The following is a 20250-nucleotide window of genomic DNA, read 5'->3' as shown; positions in this document are numbered from 1 at the left end:
TAAAGGGAAGAACAGGGACCAGTAGAAACACAGCACTACTCACCCATACAGAATGACTTCCAGCCAGGTGCCAGTGACTCTGTAACATTCCCAACTTTTGCAAAGATCTCCACTGTGTAAGAGGAGCCAGAGACTAAATCAGAGACCACCTGAGAAGTGATCCCAACATCTGTGATGATCATCTTGGTTATACTGCTACCATTTCCAGCCTTCAAGATAAGAAGGCGGTAGGAATATTTAGGAGAGGCTTTGTCCAAACTGTTCCACGAGATGGTTGCCACAGTGGTGCTGCTGTTTACTTCAATGTCAGACACATTGCTGGGCCCTTGGTTTAAAGTTAAATAAACAAATAAAATGAACAACTCTGAATTACTATTTGATTCACTATATCCAAAACTGGCCTGGCTTTTTTTCAAGAAAAATTAATATAATTAATATGTACTGCTTCAAAAGATGATTACCGCCAAAAAGACTTTCAGAAAATTATACATATTAAATCTGAAGACAATTTAAAATGCTCAGGCTTCTTTTAATATTTAAGTTTATCATGTACATTCCAATACATTATTATTTCATAGAGGAGGAAGAGAGAGAGAAAGCATTACAATTCCCAAGCTCCTTCTGGAATCTAATAAGGAAGAAAAAGCATATGATAAGCTAACACTTCCACCCTCTTTTCCAGCTGAATGCTAGGGAAGCCACTTTCACAGTGTCACAGGAAGAGACCCTCATCTGAGGGGACCTTCAGTGCCTCGGGACAGCAGTTCCTAGTCTGTGTTCCTGGGCCGTAAATAGTGGGCACTACAAATCTCTCCATTCTCATATGATGGTGTTTTCTGCTTCCAGAGAATAGCTCTGTGTTCACATGACTCTAGGCGTAGTGCCCACCAGAGCTGGAAAGTCATTGCTAAGACTGCTGTTTTTAAGTTATGCAGCTCCCACATCAACTTGAAACCCAGGGGTATAATGCACCCTTTCTCCACCCTTTACTGTACTTCCTCCATGTGACAGGTGGAAGAAACACACCCTCTGCCTCCCATCCCCCACTGGACTCACGTGTGTACTGGGTAATGGAGGTGGCATCACCCTGGACCTGGTCCACTTCTGGAGTGACTGTGACATTATATAAGGTGCCTGGGGTGAGGTCCCTTAGTGTAACTGACTTCTGAGAACTGGTAGTATTGCTGGGGCCATATTCAGACTCTAGAACTACATGGTAGTTATATTCAGAAGCATTGTCTGTACTCTCCCATTCCAGCTGCATTTCATTGGAGGTGACACTGACCACTCGGATGTTAAACACAGCACTTCGGTCTAGTCAGAGAAAAGGAAGAAAAGTATCTAATCGTGATTCCAGCTTCAATTCAAAGGATCTGTCAAAAGAACCAACTCTTTGTTAGCCAACTCTTCAAGGAGTTCAGACACAGTGCATTAGAAGTCAGGGCCAGCCTAAACTAGAGTGAGACCCTATGTCCAAAAAAAACAAAAAAGAAAGAAAAACCTCCAATGAGTTCACAAAGGCTGAAGTGTGTGTCTGGTACCCATGAAGGCCAGAAGAGGAATCACTGGATCACCTGACCTAGAGTTACAGGTGGCTGGGAGCATGTATGTGGGTGTTAGGAATCAAACCCAGATCCTCTGGGAGATCATTCGGTGCTCTTAACTGCTAGCCATTTCTCCAGGCCCACACTCCATTTCTTTTCTGAACTGGGACTCTGATGCATTTCACCTGAAGTACTTCATCAAGCTATGTTCTGAGCATGGGCACATTTTTTTATACCTATATTGTACCTCAATAAAGAGTGTGTTTAAAGTTGAGCATGATGCACATCTATCATCCCAAAAATATCTATGAAGCTGAGGCAGGAGGACTTCAAGTTCAAGGCCAGCTTGAGCTCCATAGCAAGACCCTGTCTAAATAAGTAGGCTAAGAAAATCGTGCATTCATATGGCCTGCCTGGAACACTAAAGAGGGAAGAGTTTTATAAACCATAATACGGCTACATGATGAAACCTTTCTCTAAAAGCAGGAAGGTCAGGCTAGCTACGGGGAGAATCACTACACACACAGCAAAACATTCAAATATAAATAAAATGCATTGTATAACTGTGACAGTGTGAACAAAAGGTGTGGCTATGGACACAGACAGGAAGGAAATTCAATCACATGAGAGCAGTTAAGAGTTACATATGCTCCCTTCCCTCTAGCATGATAAATAGCATACTATTTATCATTAGCCATCTGTCAATGTGCACTTTGGCAGTGCTAAGCATATCCCTAGTATTGTATAAACATTACCATTATCACACTCAAAATGTTTTCATAATTTTTCAATGTAAAATCTGTACCTACTTCACACTACCTTCCCATTCCCTCTACCCAAGTTTCTCTCTAGCTCTGAACCTGCCTATTTTAGACACTTTGAAAAAAAACATAAGTATTTGTCTTTTAGAAGTGTGGTGACACATACCTTTAACCCCAACATGTGGGAGACAGAGGGAGGAGGATCTGTAAGTTTGAGACAAGCTATTCCATATAATACATTCCAAGCCAGCTAGGGGTATACAATAAGACCCTGTCATTAAAAGTAATAGTAAAATTATCTTTCTGTGACTTATTTCACATTGTGAAATATTCTTTGTGTGACTTATTTCACTTCCAATATTTATAAGATACATCTATCTTACAGCATGTATGAGGATTAGCTCCATAAGGCAGAATAATATTCTACTATGTAGAAACAAAGCCATATTTTGTCTGTGTGTCAATGAGTAAAGGTGGCTTCTATCTTTGGGTTTCTGTGAATGAACACTAGTGTACAAACAGCTATTTGAGATCCTGCTTTCAATTCTTTCTGAAAGACACCAAAAAATGGAAAGCTAGATCAAAAGATATTTGTTTCCCTTTTTCTATATTGCCTTTAATGCTGTTCAACTATGTCCTGAGTGATGGTGACAGCTATTCAATAACTCTAAGTTTCTGGGGCCTTACTCAAATCCTTCTTGCCAGCTATTTCCAGGAACCTATCCCTAGGCCACATATAAATACAAGGCTGGTTTTAAATTATCCCATAAAATAAGCATTGCCAGACATGCTGGCACATGCCTTTTATCTAACACTTGAGAAGCAGAAGCATGCTGATCTCTGTGATTTCAAAGCCAACCTGGCCTATAAAGCCAACAAGTTCTAAGCCAGCCAGAGCTACACAGTGAAACCTTGTCTCAATCAATCAATCAATCAATCAATCAATCAATCAATCAATCAATAAATAGCTAGCAATGACAGGGAAAATATTTACAATACACAGGTAAGTGAAGAGAAAGCAGACTATAAAACCACAAATAAAGACAGCAAGATTTATAAAAGGTAAATATGTATGTTTGCGTGCATCTTAAAATAGTATCAAGGAGCTAGTTATGATAGCATATGACTAATGACAGCATTTGTGAGGTGGAGTTCAAGGCCAACCTCAGTCACATAGTAAGAGAACCACATGAGACCTATCTCAAAAGGGGGTAGGGGGCTGAAAGATGGCTCAGTGAGTAAAAGCACTTGTCACACAAGCCTGGCAACCTGAGTTCAATTCCCAGAACCCTAGAAGAGAACCAACTCCCAAAGTCATCCTCTGACCCACACACACACACACACACACACAGTGTGGCACCTAATTGATGGGTTTACATGTGACTTTTTTTTTTTTTTTACTTTATATTAATGCTGTGCACCACAGTCATGAAATACTTTAAGATTCTTTTTCATAAAAGGAAAAATATACTTGGGAAACAAGGCATCTGTAAATTATGCTGGTCTCCTGTAAGGGACTTCTGTGTCAGGATGCTCACCAGTCCTGCCACCAACTGCTCTGGATGGCCCTTCAGTCCCATCTGGTCCACGCGGAAATATTTCAAAATGGTAACTGGTTCCAGGCTTTAAGTTTTCAACGGTAAAGCTCTGATTTTTGGTTGTGTCATTTTTAATCTTCTCTCCTCCCTTGTGCATGGTAAGAATCCTAAATTCTGAGTCATTGCTTCTCCAAGTCAAACTGATTCCCGTTGTGCTGACATTTGTCACCTGGAAGTCAGAAACTGGAGCAGGGGCTGTGGAAGACAGTGAGGAAAGTTAGATGAAGAATGTCCATCTCCTGGGCATGGTACAGTAGTGGCACTGCCCACAGTACTAGCACTGGGAGCCTACGAGCCTACGACAAGAGAGATCCTGAGTTCAAGATTTCTGGACTACAAAGTGAAAGCTTGTCTCAAAAACAAAAGTATAAAGTCAGTCTCCAGAAGACAGGGTGCTGAACCCTCATAAAACACTGACCTGGTCTCCCTTTTGCTTTTCTCCAGACCACCAACTACCGTATAAGTCCCTTCAAAACTGGTTCTTCTAGCTAAAAAAAAAGGTCATTAGGCCACAAGAATACAGATACCATGCCAGTCACCCACAGGCTGTGCCAGGAGGTAAGGGTTCCCAGGCTCTGAGGACGAGTGCTGGCCATGGCTGGCTTCTTTATCTTGAACATGTTATTATTCCCAAAGGTCTAATCTCACCTCTATCATTCCCCTGCTAAGATGCCTGCCTACATCACCTCAGACATGGCTTCCATTTACATCAAATAAGACTTAACACCAACCATACCACAAGGATGTCCAAGCACTCGGTGACACAGTGCAAAAATGGCACATCACTTAACATGTGATTAGGGCCAATCAATAATCACTGTCATTATGTCTCACACTCTTTAGGGCAAATGAGACTGTGTGGAGCCAGAGGCAGTGCTAGGCTTTCCTTCAGGACAGAACTGGGCTTCCTTCCTTGCCTTAAACTGAGACCTGGCATATAGTGGAGCACAAGGAAGGTGAGCTATAGAGTGCTGGTTAGTTTTTAATGTTAACTTGGCATAACCTACAGTCCCCTGGGAAAAGGAAACCCTAGTTGTCTAATTTCCCAGAGTGGATTGGGCTACAGACATGTCTGTAAGAAATGGTCTTGATTGATTGATTGATTGAGTATTGAGGTGGGCAGCCTCAGCCCACTATAAGCACACTATATTTGGGCAGGTGGCCCCGGGTTGTTTAAGAAAACTAGCCAAGCTCAGGCCAGGAAGCTAGCCAATAAGCCAAGTTCTTGCTTCTGGTTCAGCTCTGCCGGGACTTCCCTAAGTGATGGATTGGTTGCCACCTTGAAGTAGAACCTGAAGTAAACTGTTTCTTCCCCCAACTTTCTTTGGTCACAGAGTTTACCACCACCACAACAGAAAATCAAACCAGACCAGTTCCAAGGAGTGAACTTACAAGTATACACTTGGAGGAAGCCTGGTGTGCCCTCGATGAGACACAGGAAAGGACGTACTGTGATGTTGTACAAGGTGCTCGGAGTGAGTCCCTGGATGATGGCCTCAGTCTTATTGACAGTTTGGTTGATGGCACTGGACCCCCCAGCCACATGTATCTTGTAGGTGTAGGGAAAAGATGACCCATTATAATTGCTCTTCCAGGTCAGCGTCATGTTTGTGGCGCTGATGTTCACAGCTCTGATGTCAGAAACCTGGCTGGAATCTTTGAAGACACAGAGGAGTGAAAAAATAGTCAGAATGGTCAAGTCAGAACAAGAAGAGAGGAGAGTATCATCAGGACCTGCCATCAGTCCTGAGCAACACACTTAGAGACTGGTCACCCTCATCATCAGCTCACGCGGATCAGTGAAGACATAGTCTGGCCAATTGTACCTCACAGATGCTCTGTTTTCAGCTTGTGAGCAGATCTCGAAGAGACTACAGATTCCAGAGCAAACAACAGTATGGACTTTTACATGTGCTGCTGGGGGGGAGGGGTGTTGCCAGAAAAGTCCTTGAGGACACATCCGCCCAAGAACAAACACTATTCATCACGAATTAAAGGTCTCACACCTGGACAGAGAGCACACAGATTCTAAGACTAGCTGGGCTTTACCAGCCAGGCAGACCTTAGGAAAGCCACAGAGCTGCTTTCTCAGTTATCCATCCTAACTTTACAAAGAGACAATGTGAGAACTAGATGTCCTCCGATTGTTGTGGAATAATCTTTCGTACACTGTGAAGATGTGTGTTTGCCAAGGCACCATCTGACTAATTCAATAAAGAGCTAAATGCCCAGTAGTTAGCAGGAAGAGGTCAGGCGGGACTTCCAGGCAGAGAGCGTGAGAGAAGAAGAGATGAATCTAGGTGGAGGAGAGACACCAGAGGAGATGGAGAGGAGTTATCTATTCTCCAGATCATCCTGTCTTTCTTCTTGCCTGTCCTGTGCCCCCAGGAACCTGCAGGTGACATCACTGGAATCCTCCCACGTGAATGAGATGGGCAGGATGCTGAGGGCTGGCTGACAAGGGAACAATCAATCAGTCTTATATCCACATCTTCTGCTTTACCAGGCCCCAGAAAAACCTGTCTCCTCCCTCACTCCAGCTCTGGAGGTAGCTTTCCACCAGCCACTTATTTAGGTCCTCAATATACTCTGAAAGTTCCCTTAACCCTGACCCACTTAACCAGTCACTTGAACAAAACCAGATGGGGTATGTGGGGGGAGGAGTGGGGAGGGTTGGGGGTGGCTGTGTTTGTGTGTGTACACATGTGTTGGAGATAAATAGATAGATGCTATATAGATATATTTCCCCACCTCAATTTCACCTGTTAAAATTCTAACTGCTGGGCTGATGCCATTCAAGGTGGGCTTTTAGAATGTGGCTGATTAATCATGAGGGTGGGTGGAACATCATGGATAGGGTCGGTGTCATTATTAAGAGGCCTGTCTGTACTGTGATATTAGGACACTTATAAGCTGTAGGGTGTACAGCTCAGAAGGAGACCCACAACCAGAGATGAACTATCCCCAGCATTTGACTTTACACTTCTATCCCCCAGAACTATAAAAAGTAAACATTTGTCATATAAGCTGTCCAGTGTGGTAATTTGTCACATCAACCAGAACTAACTAACACATAGGTACAAACATCATATAAAGACCACATAGCTTCCATATTTATTAAATCGTGGAACAGTTCACCACAAACCACAATCCATATGCATCCAAAGCAATGGTCACAGTCACAGTAACTTTGGTTTTTCTCAAAGTACTTTAAAAGCAGACATTCAGAATCCTGACTACATGACTGCTCTCAGCAAATCAGGCAGATGTCCCCTTCTCTGGACGGACCCAGCTCAGCAGGTCTAGTAAGGACACAAGGACTAGATATGGACCATTCTCCTATGCAAGCTTCTCAGGTATAGAACAGCCTACCACCAATAACAGTGTCTGTGGGGAACCCAGTCTCTTCAGCCAGCCTTCCTCATCCTGAGTCTCGATGTGCCACTGTCACTAGACCACTGAGGACTTTGAGGTCAAGCAGCTGCTCCAAGGCAACCTCTCTCCTTCCCACCAAAATGTTATCACTTCCAGAAGAGGAAAAAAGAAAGACACAAGTTGCTCCTGCTTCGGCATGGACACTGGGGAAAGCTGTCATTCCTTACAAGCACAGCTTCTAACCAACATCTCCTCCACATTTTCTAACCATGTATAAGTAGCACAGCCTCACCAGCCACTGCCGGCAAGTACTCTAAAGCACGCTTCTTTCTCCCCCTCCACTCTCTAAGGGAGAAAATTCTCAAGCTATATATAGGTGTAGTATCTCTCTGAGAGTTATACTGAACCTTCAAGAATTAACAGCATGGTCAAGATATCACTTAAGCCCCCTCCTTTCCCCTGTATCCCCTCATCTCTCATCTCAGACTCTAGTCTTCATTTTCCAACTCCTGAGCTCCTGGGTGGCCCTCCTGGCTGGATCCTGTCTAGGGCTTCTTGCTACCCTAAGCTATCTGCTGCTGTCACCCCTCAGGATAGGAGGCTTGTAATCCAGGGCTATCTTTTATAAAATTTAGACAGAAGAGTTTTTTAAACAGAGTCATAAATCTGTTAAAGGCCCTTGGGTGAGTCACCTTGCCCCCAACTCTCCCTCTATCCCCTTGCCCTCTGCCCTCACACCCCAAGTCTGTCATCTGTATTTCTGATCAGAACACTTCCTCAACTTAAGTGTCCCTCTCTCCTGCTCCTCTTCAACCCATCTCCATTTATCCAAGCCCTACCATCCTCCCTATAAGAGATCCTCCCACAGGATTTCAGCAGAAATCATGCTCCATAGCATCTGGAGGGCAGCAGAATAGGCAGTGGCCATGTACCACCTATGCAGCAGCTGGTTCCTTTTCTAAGCAGCACCCAACATTCTTGGTGAGAGGAACTGCTAATCACCTACATGAGAGTCAAAGGACAACAGCTCCCTCACCCAGCACAGCCATTCATCAAGCAGATACACAACTTCTATCCAGGAACTCTGAATTTCAGCACATCACCAGATCTAGGGTAGCACTTCCTGAATGCCACTTGTCACTTGTCCTTGTCCTTCCAGCTTTGACCCTGACTCCCTCAGGTCTATTGACCTAAGATAATCTTCCAAAATATTTTCTGCTAAGACACCCCAAGCCAGTGCATACTAAGTCCCTGATAGCAGCAAGCTCAAAGGACCCAAGTGAAGATGTCTCCATATAAGTTTATCTCAAGCCCCCATCGCTATAGAAAACCCCCAAGACCAGGAACCATACATCTCCTTATTCCATCATCAGCACCAATCACAAAAGCTTCCAAATACTCACAGAGTAGGAGTGCCTATGAGTCACAGCTAATGTCAGCTCACACACTGAACAGAAAGTTCAATATCCCAAAGGCAAACCCAAACAGAAGCTCTCTGGCTAATCTGCAGATACAGAGGTGAGGTGGCACCCCACATCTACACCCCTGCTCAGTGTTTACTGAGCTTCACAGCTTCACAACAGATATACCGTGACCACAGAGGTTAAATAGAAACCCAATGCATGGGCTCTATCCAAAAATCTTTCTCAGGAAGATCCTGCTAATAACAAAACTAGCTGCTAGGAGAAACAATTCAGATAAGAGAACTGCAAAAGAGAAAACTTTATGTGGGGAGACTCAGGCTGAATCCATTTTGTAAAATCCAACCTACTTGTTATAAACACTTCTTTGTTTCCAGGCTGCCCTTCTGTGTCATTTGCTGCTTGAGAATAAACAATGGCTGTGTAGTTAACATCAGGCTTTAACCCAGTGAGCAAGACCTCTGTGAGGGAAGAACCCTGGACAGAGCAATGTAAATTCCTGTGTACTTGAGATAGGTTGGCCACTGGGATTCTCTCGGTGTCATTGGTATCTGTTTCAAACAGGGAAAGCAAAGACATTAACAACAAGAGAATGCAATCCCCACTTTTCATCACCCCATCCCATAGGATGACACATCTAACAGGGCCCACATTTGGCACTCCATAAATATCTGTTCTCTGCCTCCTCATGAGAAAGATCCAGCTTCCTGAAAAGAACAAGGTATTTCACTTGTACTATTACTCCAGAAACACCACAGATTTTTGTGTGGTTTTCTTTGAACTCTAGTATACTGGACCATTCTCTTTTCTTTGGGAGCTTATCTTCTACCATCGCAACATGGTTTCCCACAGACTACTCTGTAACTCCACCTTTGCTAACTCAGGAATGTTTTCCCCTGGACTACAACCAGGTGGATGGCACAGACAGCAGGGGATGAAATGGGAACAGCTCATGGGCATTTCTCATTGAACCATGTGGAAGGGCCTCCCTGAGAAACAACCTCACTTACAGAAGAAAGCAAGAGATGAGAGCGGCCCATCTTCTGAGGCCCTCACTACCTATCATAGGCCATAAATTATCTCTCATTCTACGCATTTAACATCTGGTTTCTGATCCTAATACCCAATTTGTACCTCTGTTTCCTTAGTGTAAAATGGGGATGAAATCTCTGTCCTTCCTCATTTCAGTTACTAGAGGAATCCACTAAAAAAATGCTACAAAGTCTACAAATGACTCCTCCAAACAAAGCACAGAGGACATCTGCTCTTTGCCTACGAAGGACCCTTCTTCTCCACGGAGATGACTGGTTCAGCCATCCTTAGGTTAACACTTGTCATCTGTTCAGTAGAGAAAAGAGTGAAAAGGCCTGTCTACTTTCCTGAAGTCCGAAATCCAAACATTTCAAGCCCTACCACCATGCTGGGCCCCGTGTTCACTTGTACAACAAGAGCCCTCTTCCTTCTTCACAAATGGATGAGATCAGACTGTGCACTGTGGCAGGAAAGCCCTCCAGTGATTCTAACACTCTGTATAAATACATGAACAGTATGTTTTAAAACCAGAAAAATGATAAAACTGGAACCTGATGCACAATTTTGTAACTCTCTTTCTGCAACCAGCAAGTCATCCTGATTCTCGTTTGATTCTGGAGAAGGCCAGATATTACAGGGCCCCGGCTGCAGGTCTGAAATATTGAAGGACGAATGTGGAGTCAACTGTTTGCTGTTTCCGAAGTGTTCGAGAAGCATCCGGTAGGAGGTGGCACCATTTGCATTGCTCCAGATGAGAACAGCCTGTGTCACACCCATGAAAGCAACTCGGAGATCACTCACCGGCCCAGGTTCTGTTTCAAAACACACACTGGATATTAGTGGGAGAGGTGTCTGCAGTCATCTCTCTTTAAGTCATTGCCACTTCAGAGTGACCCACTAAAAACATTTCATTCGTATCAGAGTCTAAACATCGCCACGACATCATGAAGACAAAGAACAAACACTATCCAAAAAAGATGAAAAGGAATAAACCCTAAAACCAAAACTGCTTACACTATGTTACTGTTCAAGATTAACACCGATAGGAATTCTTAATTCTTTAAAATACCTTCCACACAGTGACACTTAACTGTTTCTATTCTAGACACTTGAAGAAAAAAAAAAAGCATTAAAAAAAAAAAAAAAAAAACTGTTCCTAAATCTAGATGTCTCAGTTCAACATAATGTGAACAATATCATTTTATAGTGCCCAGATGTTCTAACCCAGGAGACAACCTTGAACTCCAATGCTAATGAGATTTTCTAAAAGACTTGCCTAGACCTTTCCATCACCTGATTTGCCTGGTGGTAACAAATTAAACCATTTCAGTTTAGGGGACATGCACTCCCTTCCGTTTTTGTAACTTTTTTACTGTTTCATCAGTTGGTTTCACTGTGTAGCCCAAGTTGGGTGCAAACTTGCAACCATCTTCCCACCACTACCTCATGAGTACTAGGACAGGAGGTGCGTCCACCACAGCGAGACCAGCAGGGGCAGGATGACTCACTCAAGAACATACCCTGCCAGCGGCGTGTTCTGTGAGGAGACTAGAATGCTAGAATGCAGATAAGCACAGAAAGACGAGAGCAGTGGTGTCACAGAAAAGAACCCTGCCTGGGGTCTGAAGAGGTCAGATTGCAAAGATACTGGCCTTTGCAAATGATTCCACAGCAGCCTCCTGCTCTCACATGAGGTGACTTCTCATGTCAGGTATCTCAGAGGCAAAGCCTTCTAAATCAGGTCACTGTGAGCTGCTTGGTTTTGCAGTTAAGTGGGAATTGCATGGAGGCCTCCATGCCCATCCAGCACTTACTATGTGGGTACTGAGGACCCAAACTCTAGTTCTCCCATTTGCACCATCTCTCCAACCCCAGAGAGAGAGAGAGGGAGGGAGGGAGGGAGGGAGGGAGGGAGGGAGGGAGGGAGGGAGGGAGGGAGGGGAGGGAGGGAGGGAGGGAGGGAGGGAGGGAGGGAGGGAGGGAGGGTTTTGTTGGTGCTGAGAGTTGAACTAGGGTCTCATACATACTAGGCAAGCATGATACTACTGAGCTATATATCCCCTGCTCTCTGTCTTTATTATTAAAAATTTTAACACCAATAAACTAGACAATGTAATGGATCTTGGTGGCCATATGGATATCATGGTACTCTAGTAGCTAGAATCAGGCTCTTCAGGTTCCAATTCAATAGCTTAATATCCCATACTAAGGGATCTTAGAAGAAACTTCTCCATATCACAATTTTCACCTTCTCTCTTAGTTTCTATGATGACAAAATAATGTTTTTCATACGCAGTGTCTGATATTATCTCATCCATACAGCCCTGTTCTGTGAACTCCAACATGGGTAAAGACACTCTCCTTACCTCCCCATGTTACTGCTACTATAGTCACCAGCCATGTTTACCTTGTCCCTTACTTGTGATACTTTTGTCCATGGGGTCTCCCGGGGTTATTGTCGGAGTGATGAAGGAAGTAGCTGTACTTAAGTCTGTGATGGTGTATAATGTTTGGTCTTTAGCAGTAGTAAATGTCTTCTTTTCTATCTTAACCTCTGTTACATAAGGGAACTCTGAAGGAGTCTTCAATGTTGATCTCACGTTGGAGTCAGTTTCATTGTTAAACACAGAAGTCGATTCTATTTAAATATAGAAGACAGATACATTAATTACATATAATAAATGTAAGAGTAAAGCCCACCTTGTATGTCTACTTTTCAAAACTCAATTTTATTTCTCTTCATTTGCCTCTTTGACTTTCCTGGAATACACACTCATGCACAAGTATGTGTTCTTAAAACTGACAACAAAACAAATAGAAATTGGGTCATGCTGTGAGTTTTACATAGAGTGAAATTCTGACATAAGCTGATACAGAGAGATCTAAGATGCAAAATGAGTCTCAGAAAACAGACTAAGAAAATCTAGTCTACCAACTGGCTGAAGCTCTTGGAGTGAACCCCTTAAAAGTACTCCATGTTAACTCTACCACACCAACTCTGAAGAGTTATTATTAAGCCATCATGACAAAATAGACAAGACATTACCAGACAAGACATTAAGACTTCAATCCTATTAGTCCCTGGTCATAAAATTTTATTCAAAGTCATCTCAACTATCAGACTATCAGTTTCAGCCTTAGTACAATGCCAGGTATGCAAGATCCCAAACCGATGGAAGCCAAAGGATTATTCATAGTGACACTACCAAGTGTGTGTACCCTGGTTAAGTTCAAGATAGAGGAGCAATGCCCAGGAACAGCAAAATAGAATTGTAAGTTATTGCGGTAAATAAGGATCAGGATAAACAAATAGGCCGAATAGATGTTTATTCAGGGAGAAATAACTTACAACCTAGTCAGATGAACACCAGGAAATTCAACCCGATCCTCTCCTGTCCGAGTCACGCCAGAAAGCGAGAGCCTTTCCTGGCCCCCTCCGACCTCCTTCCACTGGTCACTTCCGCCCATGGCTCCACCCCCAATGGGCGTGGTCGGTGCCACAGAAGGACTATCTCACTACAATTCCCCTTTTAGTCTAAAGAAAAGATTTAGGCTTAATACAAAACTATATACAAAACAGTGAATAACAAGTGTGCTCCAAGAAAAGGAAAATCGAGAACAAAATGACCTACATATCTAGTCCTAGGGTGAGGGCATAATGGAGTTTACAATAGAGTTGTCCTAAGCTGGAAAACGTAAGTCTAGTACCTAATATATCTAACTAGGAAGAGAGAATAATAGTTGTGATAGTTTAATCTTTAACCTCATCAAGACCTGAGAAGGAAATTAACAATACTAGAGTAGACAGGAAATGCGGATGGACAACTTCCAAAAGGTGCAGCAAGGACAGAAACAGCAAGCCACCTGAACAGTCACCCTAGGTCTCACAGCGACGTTGGTACACCCAGATTTGGCTAAGGCCAAGAGAACTTGACAGACCACAACAACAGCAGGGAAATAGAATGGCTATCTTACCCTGACTTGGCAAGGTCAAGCAGTTTTAGTTTTCATTAGTTAGGATTAAAGATAAGTTACTTAGACTTTAGACACACAAAGATAAAATAGATGATGAAATATTTTCTTCAAATCTTGTTAAATGTTAATGGACTAAATATTGTTAACTGTGATTCTTACTTGATAACTGTTGTATAATATATTTTGCTATGTTAAGGTTAAAACCCTTCTTTTTATTTAGACAGAAAAGAGGAGATGATGGGAGATGTCATTCTGTATGTTTCTCATACTGGTTAATAATAAAGCACTGTTGGCCAATAGGAAAGGAAGATAGGAGGGACTAGGAGACAAGGAGGAAATAGGAAGTAGGAAGGAGGAGTCAAGATGGAGAGTCTGGAGAGAGCAATATGCGGCAGCTGGCTCCCGGTAAGAAGAACACGTGGACATACATAGATTAACACAAATGGGTTAATAACTAAGGCAGAGCTAGCCGATAAAAAACAAGTAACCGGGCCAACAATATTGTATCAAATACAGAGTCTCTGTGTATTATTTGGGGCTGGCGCGGCGGCAGGACTAGACCTGGCGGCGGGAGGAAAAACCATACTCGTTACAGTAAGTCCTTCATCTTAAGGTGCTGAGTAGACCTAGGATAACAAACATCTCGGCATGAACGTGATGATGTGCCTCACCTGGCTCAGGACAGATGCAAACTTATCCAGTTTATAGAAAGGGGAGGAAGAGAAACAAAGAGAAATGAAACACTCTACAAAGTACACAAATCACTGGGTGCTGCCATTTACAGTCAGTGATAAAGATGACGGGAGCAAAGTAGCAACAGCTACAGCAGAGGAGGAAGCAAATGAGCAGCACACATGGTGGGTAGTTAGCAATGTCCCAGACGTGCTACCAGGTGCAGAATGTGCGCCTTCCACTCACTCCTCTCACCTGCAGCAGGACAGCTATGGCACCATTCTCAATAGGAAAAAGATATGCTAAGAACTGAATTTTTTCATCCACACAGGGAATCTGAGTGACATGTGGAAATAGATTCCTACATTTCAACAACTGTGAGGAAGAAAAGCATGCTTCCCCACCCCCAAACTTTGCTAAATGTTCCCACTCCATTTATTGAAAAAATACTCTGGATCTTGTTCATTCTATTAGTCCAACATATCGCATATGCTGTTTGCACATGCTGAACCATCCTTAAATCCCTGGGATGAATCTCACTTGATCACCATCAACAGTCTTCAATGTGCTGCTGAGCTAGGTCTCTGGTCTTTTATGGAGGAACTGACAATGCCCTTTATTAATATAGACTTCCCTCTTAAGGACAGCCTTTTGCCTTATCACATGTGGTTTAAAAATATGGTCTTTCCATTTTTTTATCAAATGTTTCAATCCTTTTTTTGTTGTTGTTGTTGTTTTGCATTGTTGGCTATCTGAGAACATGTTGCTAGTTTCCAAATATCTGTGAAGTTTCCAGAATTCTTATTAACAGATTTCTAGTTTTCCTTGATTGTGAGAGATACTTGCAGTGCTTTGAGAATTCTTATAAGATGTATTTTGTAGGGCTAGAGAGATGGCTCAGAGGTTAAGAGCACTGGTTACTCTTCCAAAGGTCCTGAGTTCAATTCCCAGCAACCACATGGTGGCTCACAGCCATCTGTAATCCCGTCTGGTGCCCTCTTCTGGTGTTGAAGCAGACATGTAAGCAGAGCATTGTAAACACAATAAATAAATCTTTAAAAAAAAAAAAAAAAAAGATGTATTTTGTAGCCTAGCATAGGTCTATTCCAGACAGTGCTCAGTCTCCAGTGGAGATGTATCTTTTAGGTCTCTTTAGTACACACATAATAGGAAATCTGTCCTTCATCCTTACTTTAGCACTGTGGGTAGTTAACACAACTCTCACACCCTTCTGTAGTGGTCTGAAAGAAAATGGACCTTAAAGGGAGTGGCAATATTAGGAGGTGCAGCCTTGTTGGAGTGGGTATGGTCTTGTTGGAGGAAATGTCACTGTGGGGAAAGACTTTAAGGTCTTTTTCTCAAACTTCATTCACTGTGACAGTCAATCAACTTTCTACTGTCTTCTTGTCAAGACGAAGACAGCGCTATGTCTTCCTGCATGCTGCCATGGTCCCCATCATGATGAATGATAATGGACTGAACTTCTGAAACTGCAAGCCACCACCTCAATTAAATGTATTCAAGAGTCGCCGTAGTCATGGTGTCTTTTCACAGGAATAGAAACTCAACTAAGACAACTTCTCAATGTGGTGAAAACACCTTCTCAAGTACTCACCCTGTTACCTGTCATAGAGGGTGACTACAGATGGGTCAAGTTTACAGCCTTAATCCAGAAACCAGTTCTGGGACCTGATCCTAAATCCCACTCCCTAAGTGATATGGGCTAAATCACCAAAACCCACACATTAAAGTAGTAAGCACCAGTACCTCCAAGTGTATGTGTGTATGTGTATGTGTGTCAGAGTCATGAGGTCATGAGGGTTGGGGCATCTCACAATAAAACAGGTGTCTTTGCGTGCTGCAAAATATTTGTGTACACTGTAATGATGTATCTCTGCCTAAGGCACCTTGTGAATGATTTAAAATAAAGAGCTGATTGACCAATAGCTATAGGTAAGATTTCCAGGCAGAGAGAGAGAAACTGGGACAGGGAATCTAGGTAGGAGATTTTACCAGCAGACTTGGATCAAGTCAGATGTGAAGCACTAAGAAGAGGTAACTGAGTCACATGGCAGAATGTAGATTTTAAAAAATATGGATTAATAAAGTTGTAAGCACTAGTTAGAAAAAAAACTAAAGTAAAGCCAAGATTTCATAGTTAATAACAAGTCTTCAGGTCATTATTTGTGGACTGGCTATACAAAGATAATCCAACAAGAAAGCTTGCTACATTTGGTATCCAGTGCATGTGACATGTAAATCCACACAGGGACTGAGAAAGCTGTGGGGGTGGGGGTGGGGAGTAGGCTCAGTGCTTGCAGCACACATAGGCATGGCTTTTAAGAGACCCTGCTACCAAACACTTGAATGGGATTTATGAGCAACAGTGGAGGGGCTAACCACTGCTCAACAGTTTAAGGTTTGGCTCACACTGTCAGAGAACGAAGGTTATGGACTTGTAAAAGTCAGATCCAGACCAAGAAAACCTCTAAATAGATACATTATGCTTAAAATATGCTTAGATGCTGAAGAAACAAAAGAAAACAGATACAGGCAGTCACATAAAAAATAAATAGATTAAAAATAATAAAGTCTTTAAAGAGAGAGTAAAGTAATATAAAAGAAAAAGTTACATAAAAATGGGAAATACTACACAGGCTGTCTAGATCTTATATGGTGCTTTGCTGACTTAAAACTTTTTTTAAATGTTAATGGACAAAAAAATCAGCTTATGGTTATGGAAACTGCTAAATTAAACCAACTTATACATTTTAAGAATGTCTTAACTTCAGAATGGAAGTCAGAAAATATATTACACTGGGGGAGAGGTTTTGCTTTAGCTTCCACAGAAAACAAAAAGCTATGAATTTCTTCAAAATTAATAAAGACCAGATTTGATTGGGGGAAACCTGCTAAAGACCTTGGCTATAGACATGAAGAAGGGGGCAGTGACAAGAAAAACTACAAGACAGGCAATGTATAAGCAGATCCTTCTGCATGGGAACAGATCTGAGATGGATGAGACATGATAAATCTTGTTAGCTACAGAGTCCTCATGACTTACTATTATATGCCATCCTTCCATATGGCATAGATGGAGATTTATGTTACAGTTTGGTTATACAGTCCAAACAGACTTATAAAGATGACAGATGCCTTTTACCTGCTCAAACATAGAACAAGAAATCATCTTTAAATAGCTTGTGTACACCATACATTCCATAGTTGTGTTTATGCAGATATACATATGTTACCTTTGAAAGTTTAGGTGTTAAAAAAAAAAAAAGACCAGACACCAATAAAAACAAGTAGCCCAAGTGATCCATCCTCCCAGAATGCCCCTGTTACAGTTTCCTCAAAATCCTGCATCCAGAACAACTTCAAAGCTGCCAGCTGAGATGGTCCAGCTCATGGACTACTCCAGTCAAAACTTCAGATAAGCTCTACACTTTCCCATCACACACAGACTAAATAAAATATATATATATATACTAATTCTCCCAGGACTTGATCATTATCCAATTTTCTCAGGGTTCCCTAGAGATGCTGTCACCTCTCCCCTAGACAACAGAAAGCAGCCTCAAGAACATAACATCACATTCCCATGAGGGGGATAGGTTGTTTCTGATCCTTTGCTGGATGTTTGTCATTGTTTAGGGGGATTAGTCACAAATTGTTACTGCTCATGTTCAGAAAAAAAAAGAAACTAAACAAAGGAGATTAGATTCCATAATCTCTTTCTGAAAAGAAAAAGAAGGATATAGAAATAATAGGATAAAAGAGTATAAATTATTAATCTAAACAATTTCAAATATTTTACAATAGTATGGATTTTTGTATATTGATACAAATTTAAGGTTATCTTGTTAGACTGTATATATGCTTCTGCTCTTGTTTAAGGTACTTTATATACTGATACACGTATGTTCTTATTTAAGGTATTATACCTATGCAGCTCTCTTAACAATGTAATATAAATTTCTAGGTCTTAATAGTTATTATAAACTAAGATAATTTAAAAATGCAGGTTAGTAGACATCAAACTTGTAGTCATGTTAGGTATGTTTTTAAGGTCAAACAAGAGATATGTTTTAGATAGACAAATGATCTTCAAACACTTCAGAGAGCTACAGAATATGGCATTTAAGATGTTTAATAACCAAATGTTTTCATGACAGTGAGACACATCTGCTCCTGGCAGCACCAATTTACTTCAATAAAAGATAATGGTTGTCAAAGAATTTCCTTATGCAGTCTGCAGCAAAGTTAGCCCCTAGACAAGAAACTGCCCTTGCCTCAACTGCTGACAGTATGATGTCCAAACTATAAGTGTCTGCCAATCTTTGCCAAGACAAGGTACAATAGTCCTCCAAAATTCCTGCTTCACAGAAAAGTCTGTCAGATATTCTAGGTCTGTAGGCCAAAGATGAATGTCCCAATTTTATAAAGGAACCTTGAGTGACTGTCTAGACAGGTAGCTATTTCTATAGTTTTAGAAGTAGCTTGCTCTCTACTTCCAGTTTTCTCCGGTAATATTTTTCCTTCTTGGGTCTCTAATGAAAGCTCAAGACTAGTTATAACGTTTTCTTTGTTACTAAATTAAAAAGAAACTTACAAAAGAGATGTAATGTTTGTAAAGGTTGAGAGACATAAAAGCTTGTTTATCTGAGAAAACGCTTTGAGTTTTAAAAAGATAGTTTTGGGTTGGTAATACAAGTTATGATAGAAAATTGTTTAGGTTTAAAACTTTGAACTCATCAAGATAAGACAGATAATAGAGTTTTCTCCAAAATTGCCAAATACAAATGGACTGGACATTATGAATGTAAGTCTTACCTGATAATTATTCTTAGTTAAACCCTTTCCTTTTTATTTAGACAAAAAGGGGGATGCATTGCAGAATATTTGTGTACACTGTAAAGATGGGTCTCTGCCTAAGGTGCTTTCTGATTGGTTTAATAAAAAGCTGAATGGCCCATGGCTAGACAGGAGGGACTTCTGGGCAGAGAGAGAAATTGGGAGGAGGAATCTAGGTCTCCAATTTCAACAGCACATTCAGGACAAGTCAGATATTCAATACTAAGAAGAGGTAACTGAGCCATGAGCCATGTGGGAGAATGTAGATTAAAAAAAAAAAAAGAGGTCGTTAAGTTATAAGAACTAGTTGAGAAAATCCTAAGCTAAGGCTAAGCTTTCATAATGAATAATAACTCTCCAGGTCATTATTCATGAGCTGGTGATCCAAGATAGTCCAACAAGAAAGCTTGCTACACTTTGAAGAAGGGAATATTATTACATAGGCACAAGGGCAAGGGGAGCCCCATGGTGGGGAAGGAAGGAAGGAAGGAAGGAAGGAAGGAAGGAAGGAAGGAAGGAAGGAAGGAAGGAAGGAAGGAAGGAAGGAAGGAAAAAACAGCCACCTGTGTGCAGAAAGAAGCTCCTGAAGTGTAAAGAAATAAAACACATACAGTGATGGTGATGGGAGCCCCTGCAGACTAACATAGCACCCTGCCAGTGGTCCCAGGAGTTCTCAGTTCCCAGGGAAACCTTCTGGCTTGGAACAGCTCTAGGATACTTTGAATACTCCCTGCCACTGAGCATTCCACAACACTCCACCCTCTGAGCTAGACTGCACTCGAGAGGTCAGACTCTGCAGGCCAGTGGCCACAGATACCTACCAGTTTATCTACCAGACTGATTCACAGGAAAGACACCACCTGTGTGGGTTCCCCATTGTTTGCAAAAGCTTTACATAATTACTGCTGTTAACAAAGATTTGCCCCCTTTGTATAGTGCTGAGACCAATGTAATCATTTTATCTCAATGATTCCTAGGCTTTGGGATTTCTTTCTTTTCTTTTCTCCCCCCTCCC

At 41.9% G+C, this 20250-nt stretch overlaps 1 protein-coding gene across 1 annotated transcript in view; it reads right to left on the bottom strand.

Annotated features, from left to right (window-relative positions):
* Window positions 1-12364, bottom strand: part of LOC127222293 (receptor-type tyrosine-protein phosphatase eta) — a 37779-nt gene extending 25415 nt beyond the window's left edge. Inside the window, exons 1-7 of the mRNA XM_051184304.1 lie at window positions 12151-12364; window positions 10283-10543; window positions 9050-9250; window positions 5296-5559; window positions 3844-4098; window positions 1057-1314; window positions 44-325 (exon numbers count right to left, since the gene is read on the bottom strand). Of these exons, the coding sequence (XP_051040261.1) occupies window positions 44-325; window positions 1057-1314; window positions 3844-4098; window positions 5296-5559; window positions 9050-9250; window positions 10283-10543; window positions 12151-12169 (1540 nt within the window). The 5' untranslated portion in view covers window positions 12170-12364. The remainder of the gene's footprint in view (window positions 1-43; window positions 326-1056; window positions 1315-3843; window positions 4099-5295; window positions 5560-9049; window positions 9251-10282; window positions 10544-12150) is intronic.
* Between the last annotated feature and the right edge of the window lie 7886 nt (window positions 12365-20250).

This window comes from Phodopus roborovskii, unplaced genomic scaffold (genome assembly GCF_943737965.1).
Source record: "Phodopus roborovskii unplaced genomic scaffold, PHOROB, whole genome shotgun sequence".
Taxonomy (NCBI): Eukaryota; Metazoa; Chordata; class Mammalia; order Rodentia; family Cricetidae; genus Phodopus; species Phodopus roborovskii.
The sequence above is the reverse complement of the archived record's forward strand: the minus strand, read 5'-3'. Positions and strand labels throughout refer to the sequence as shown.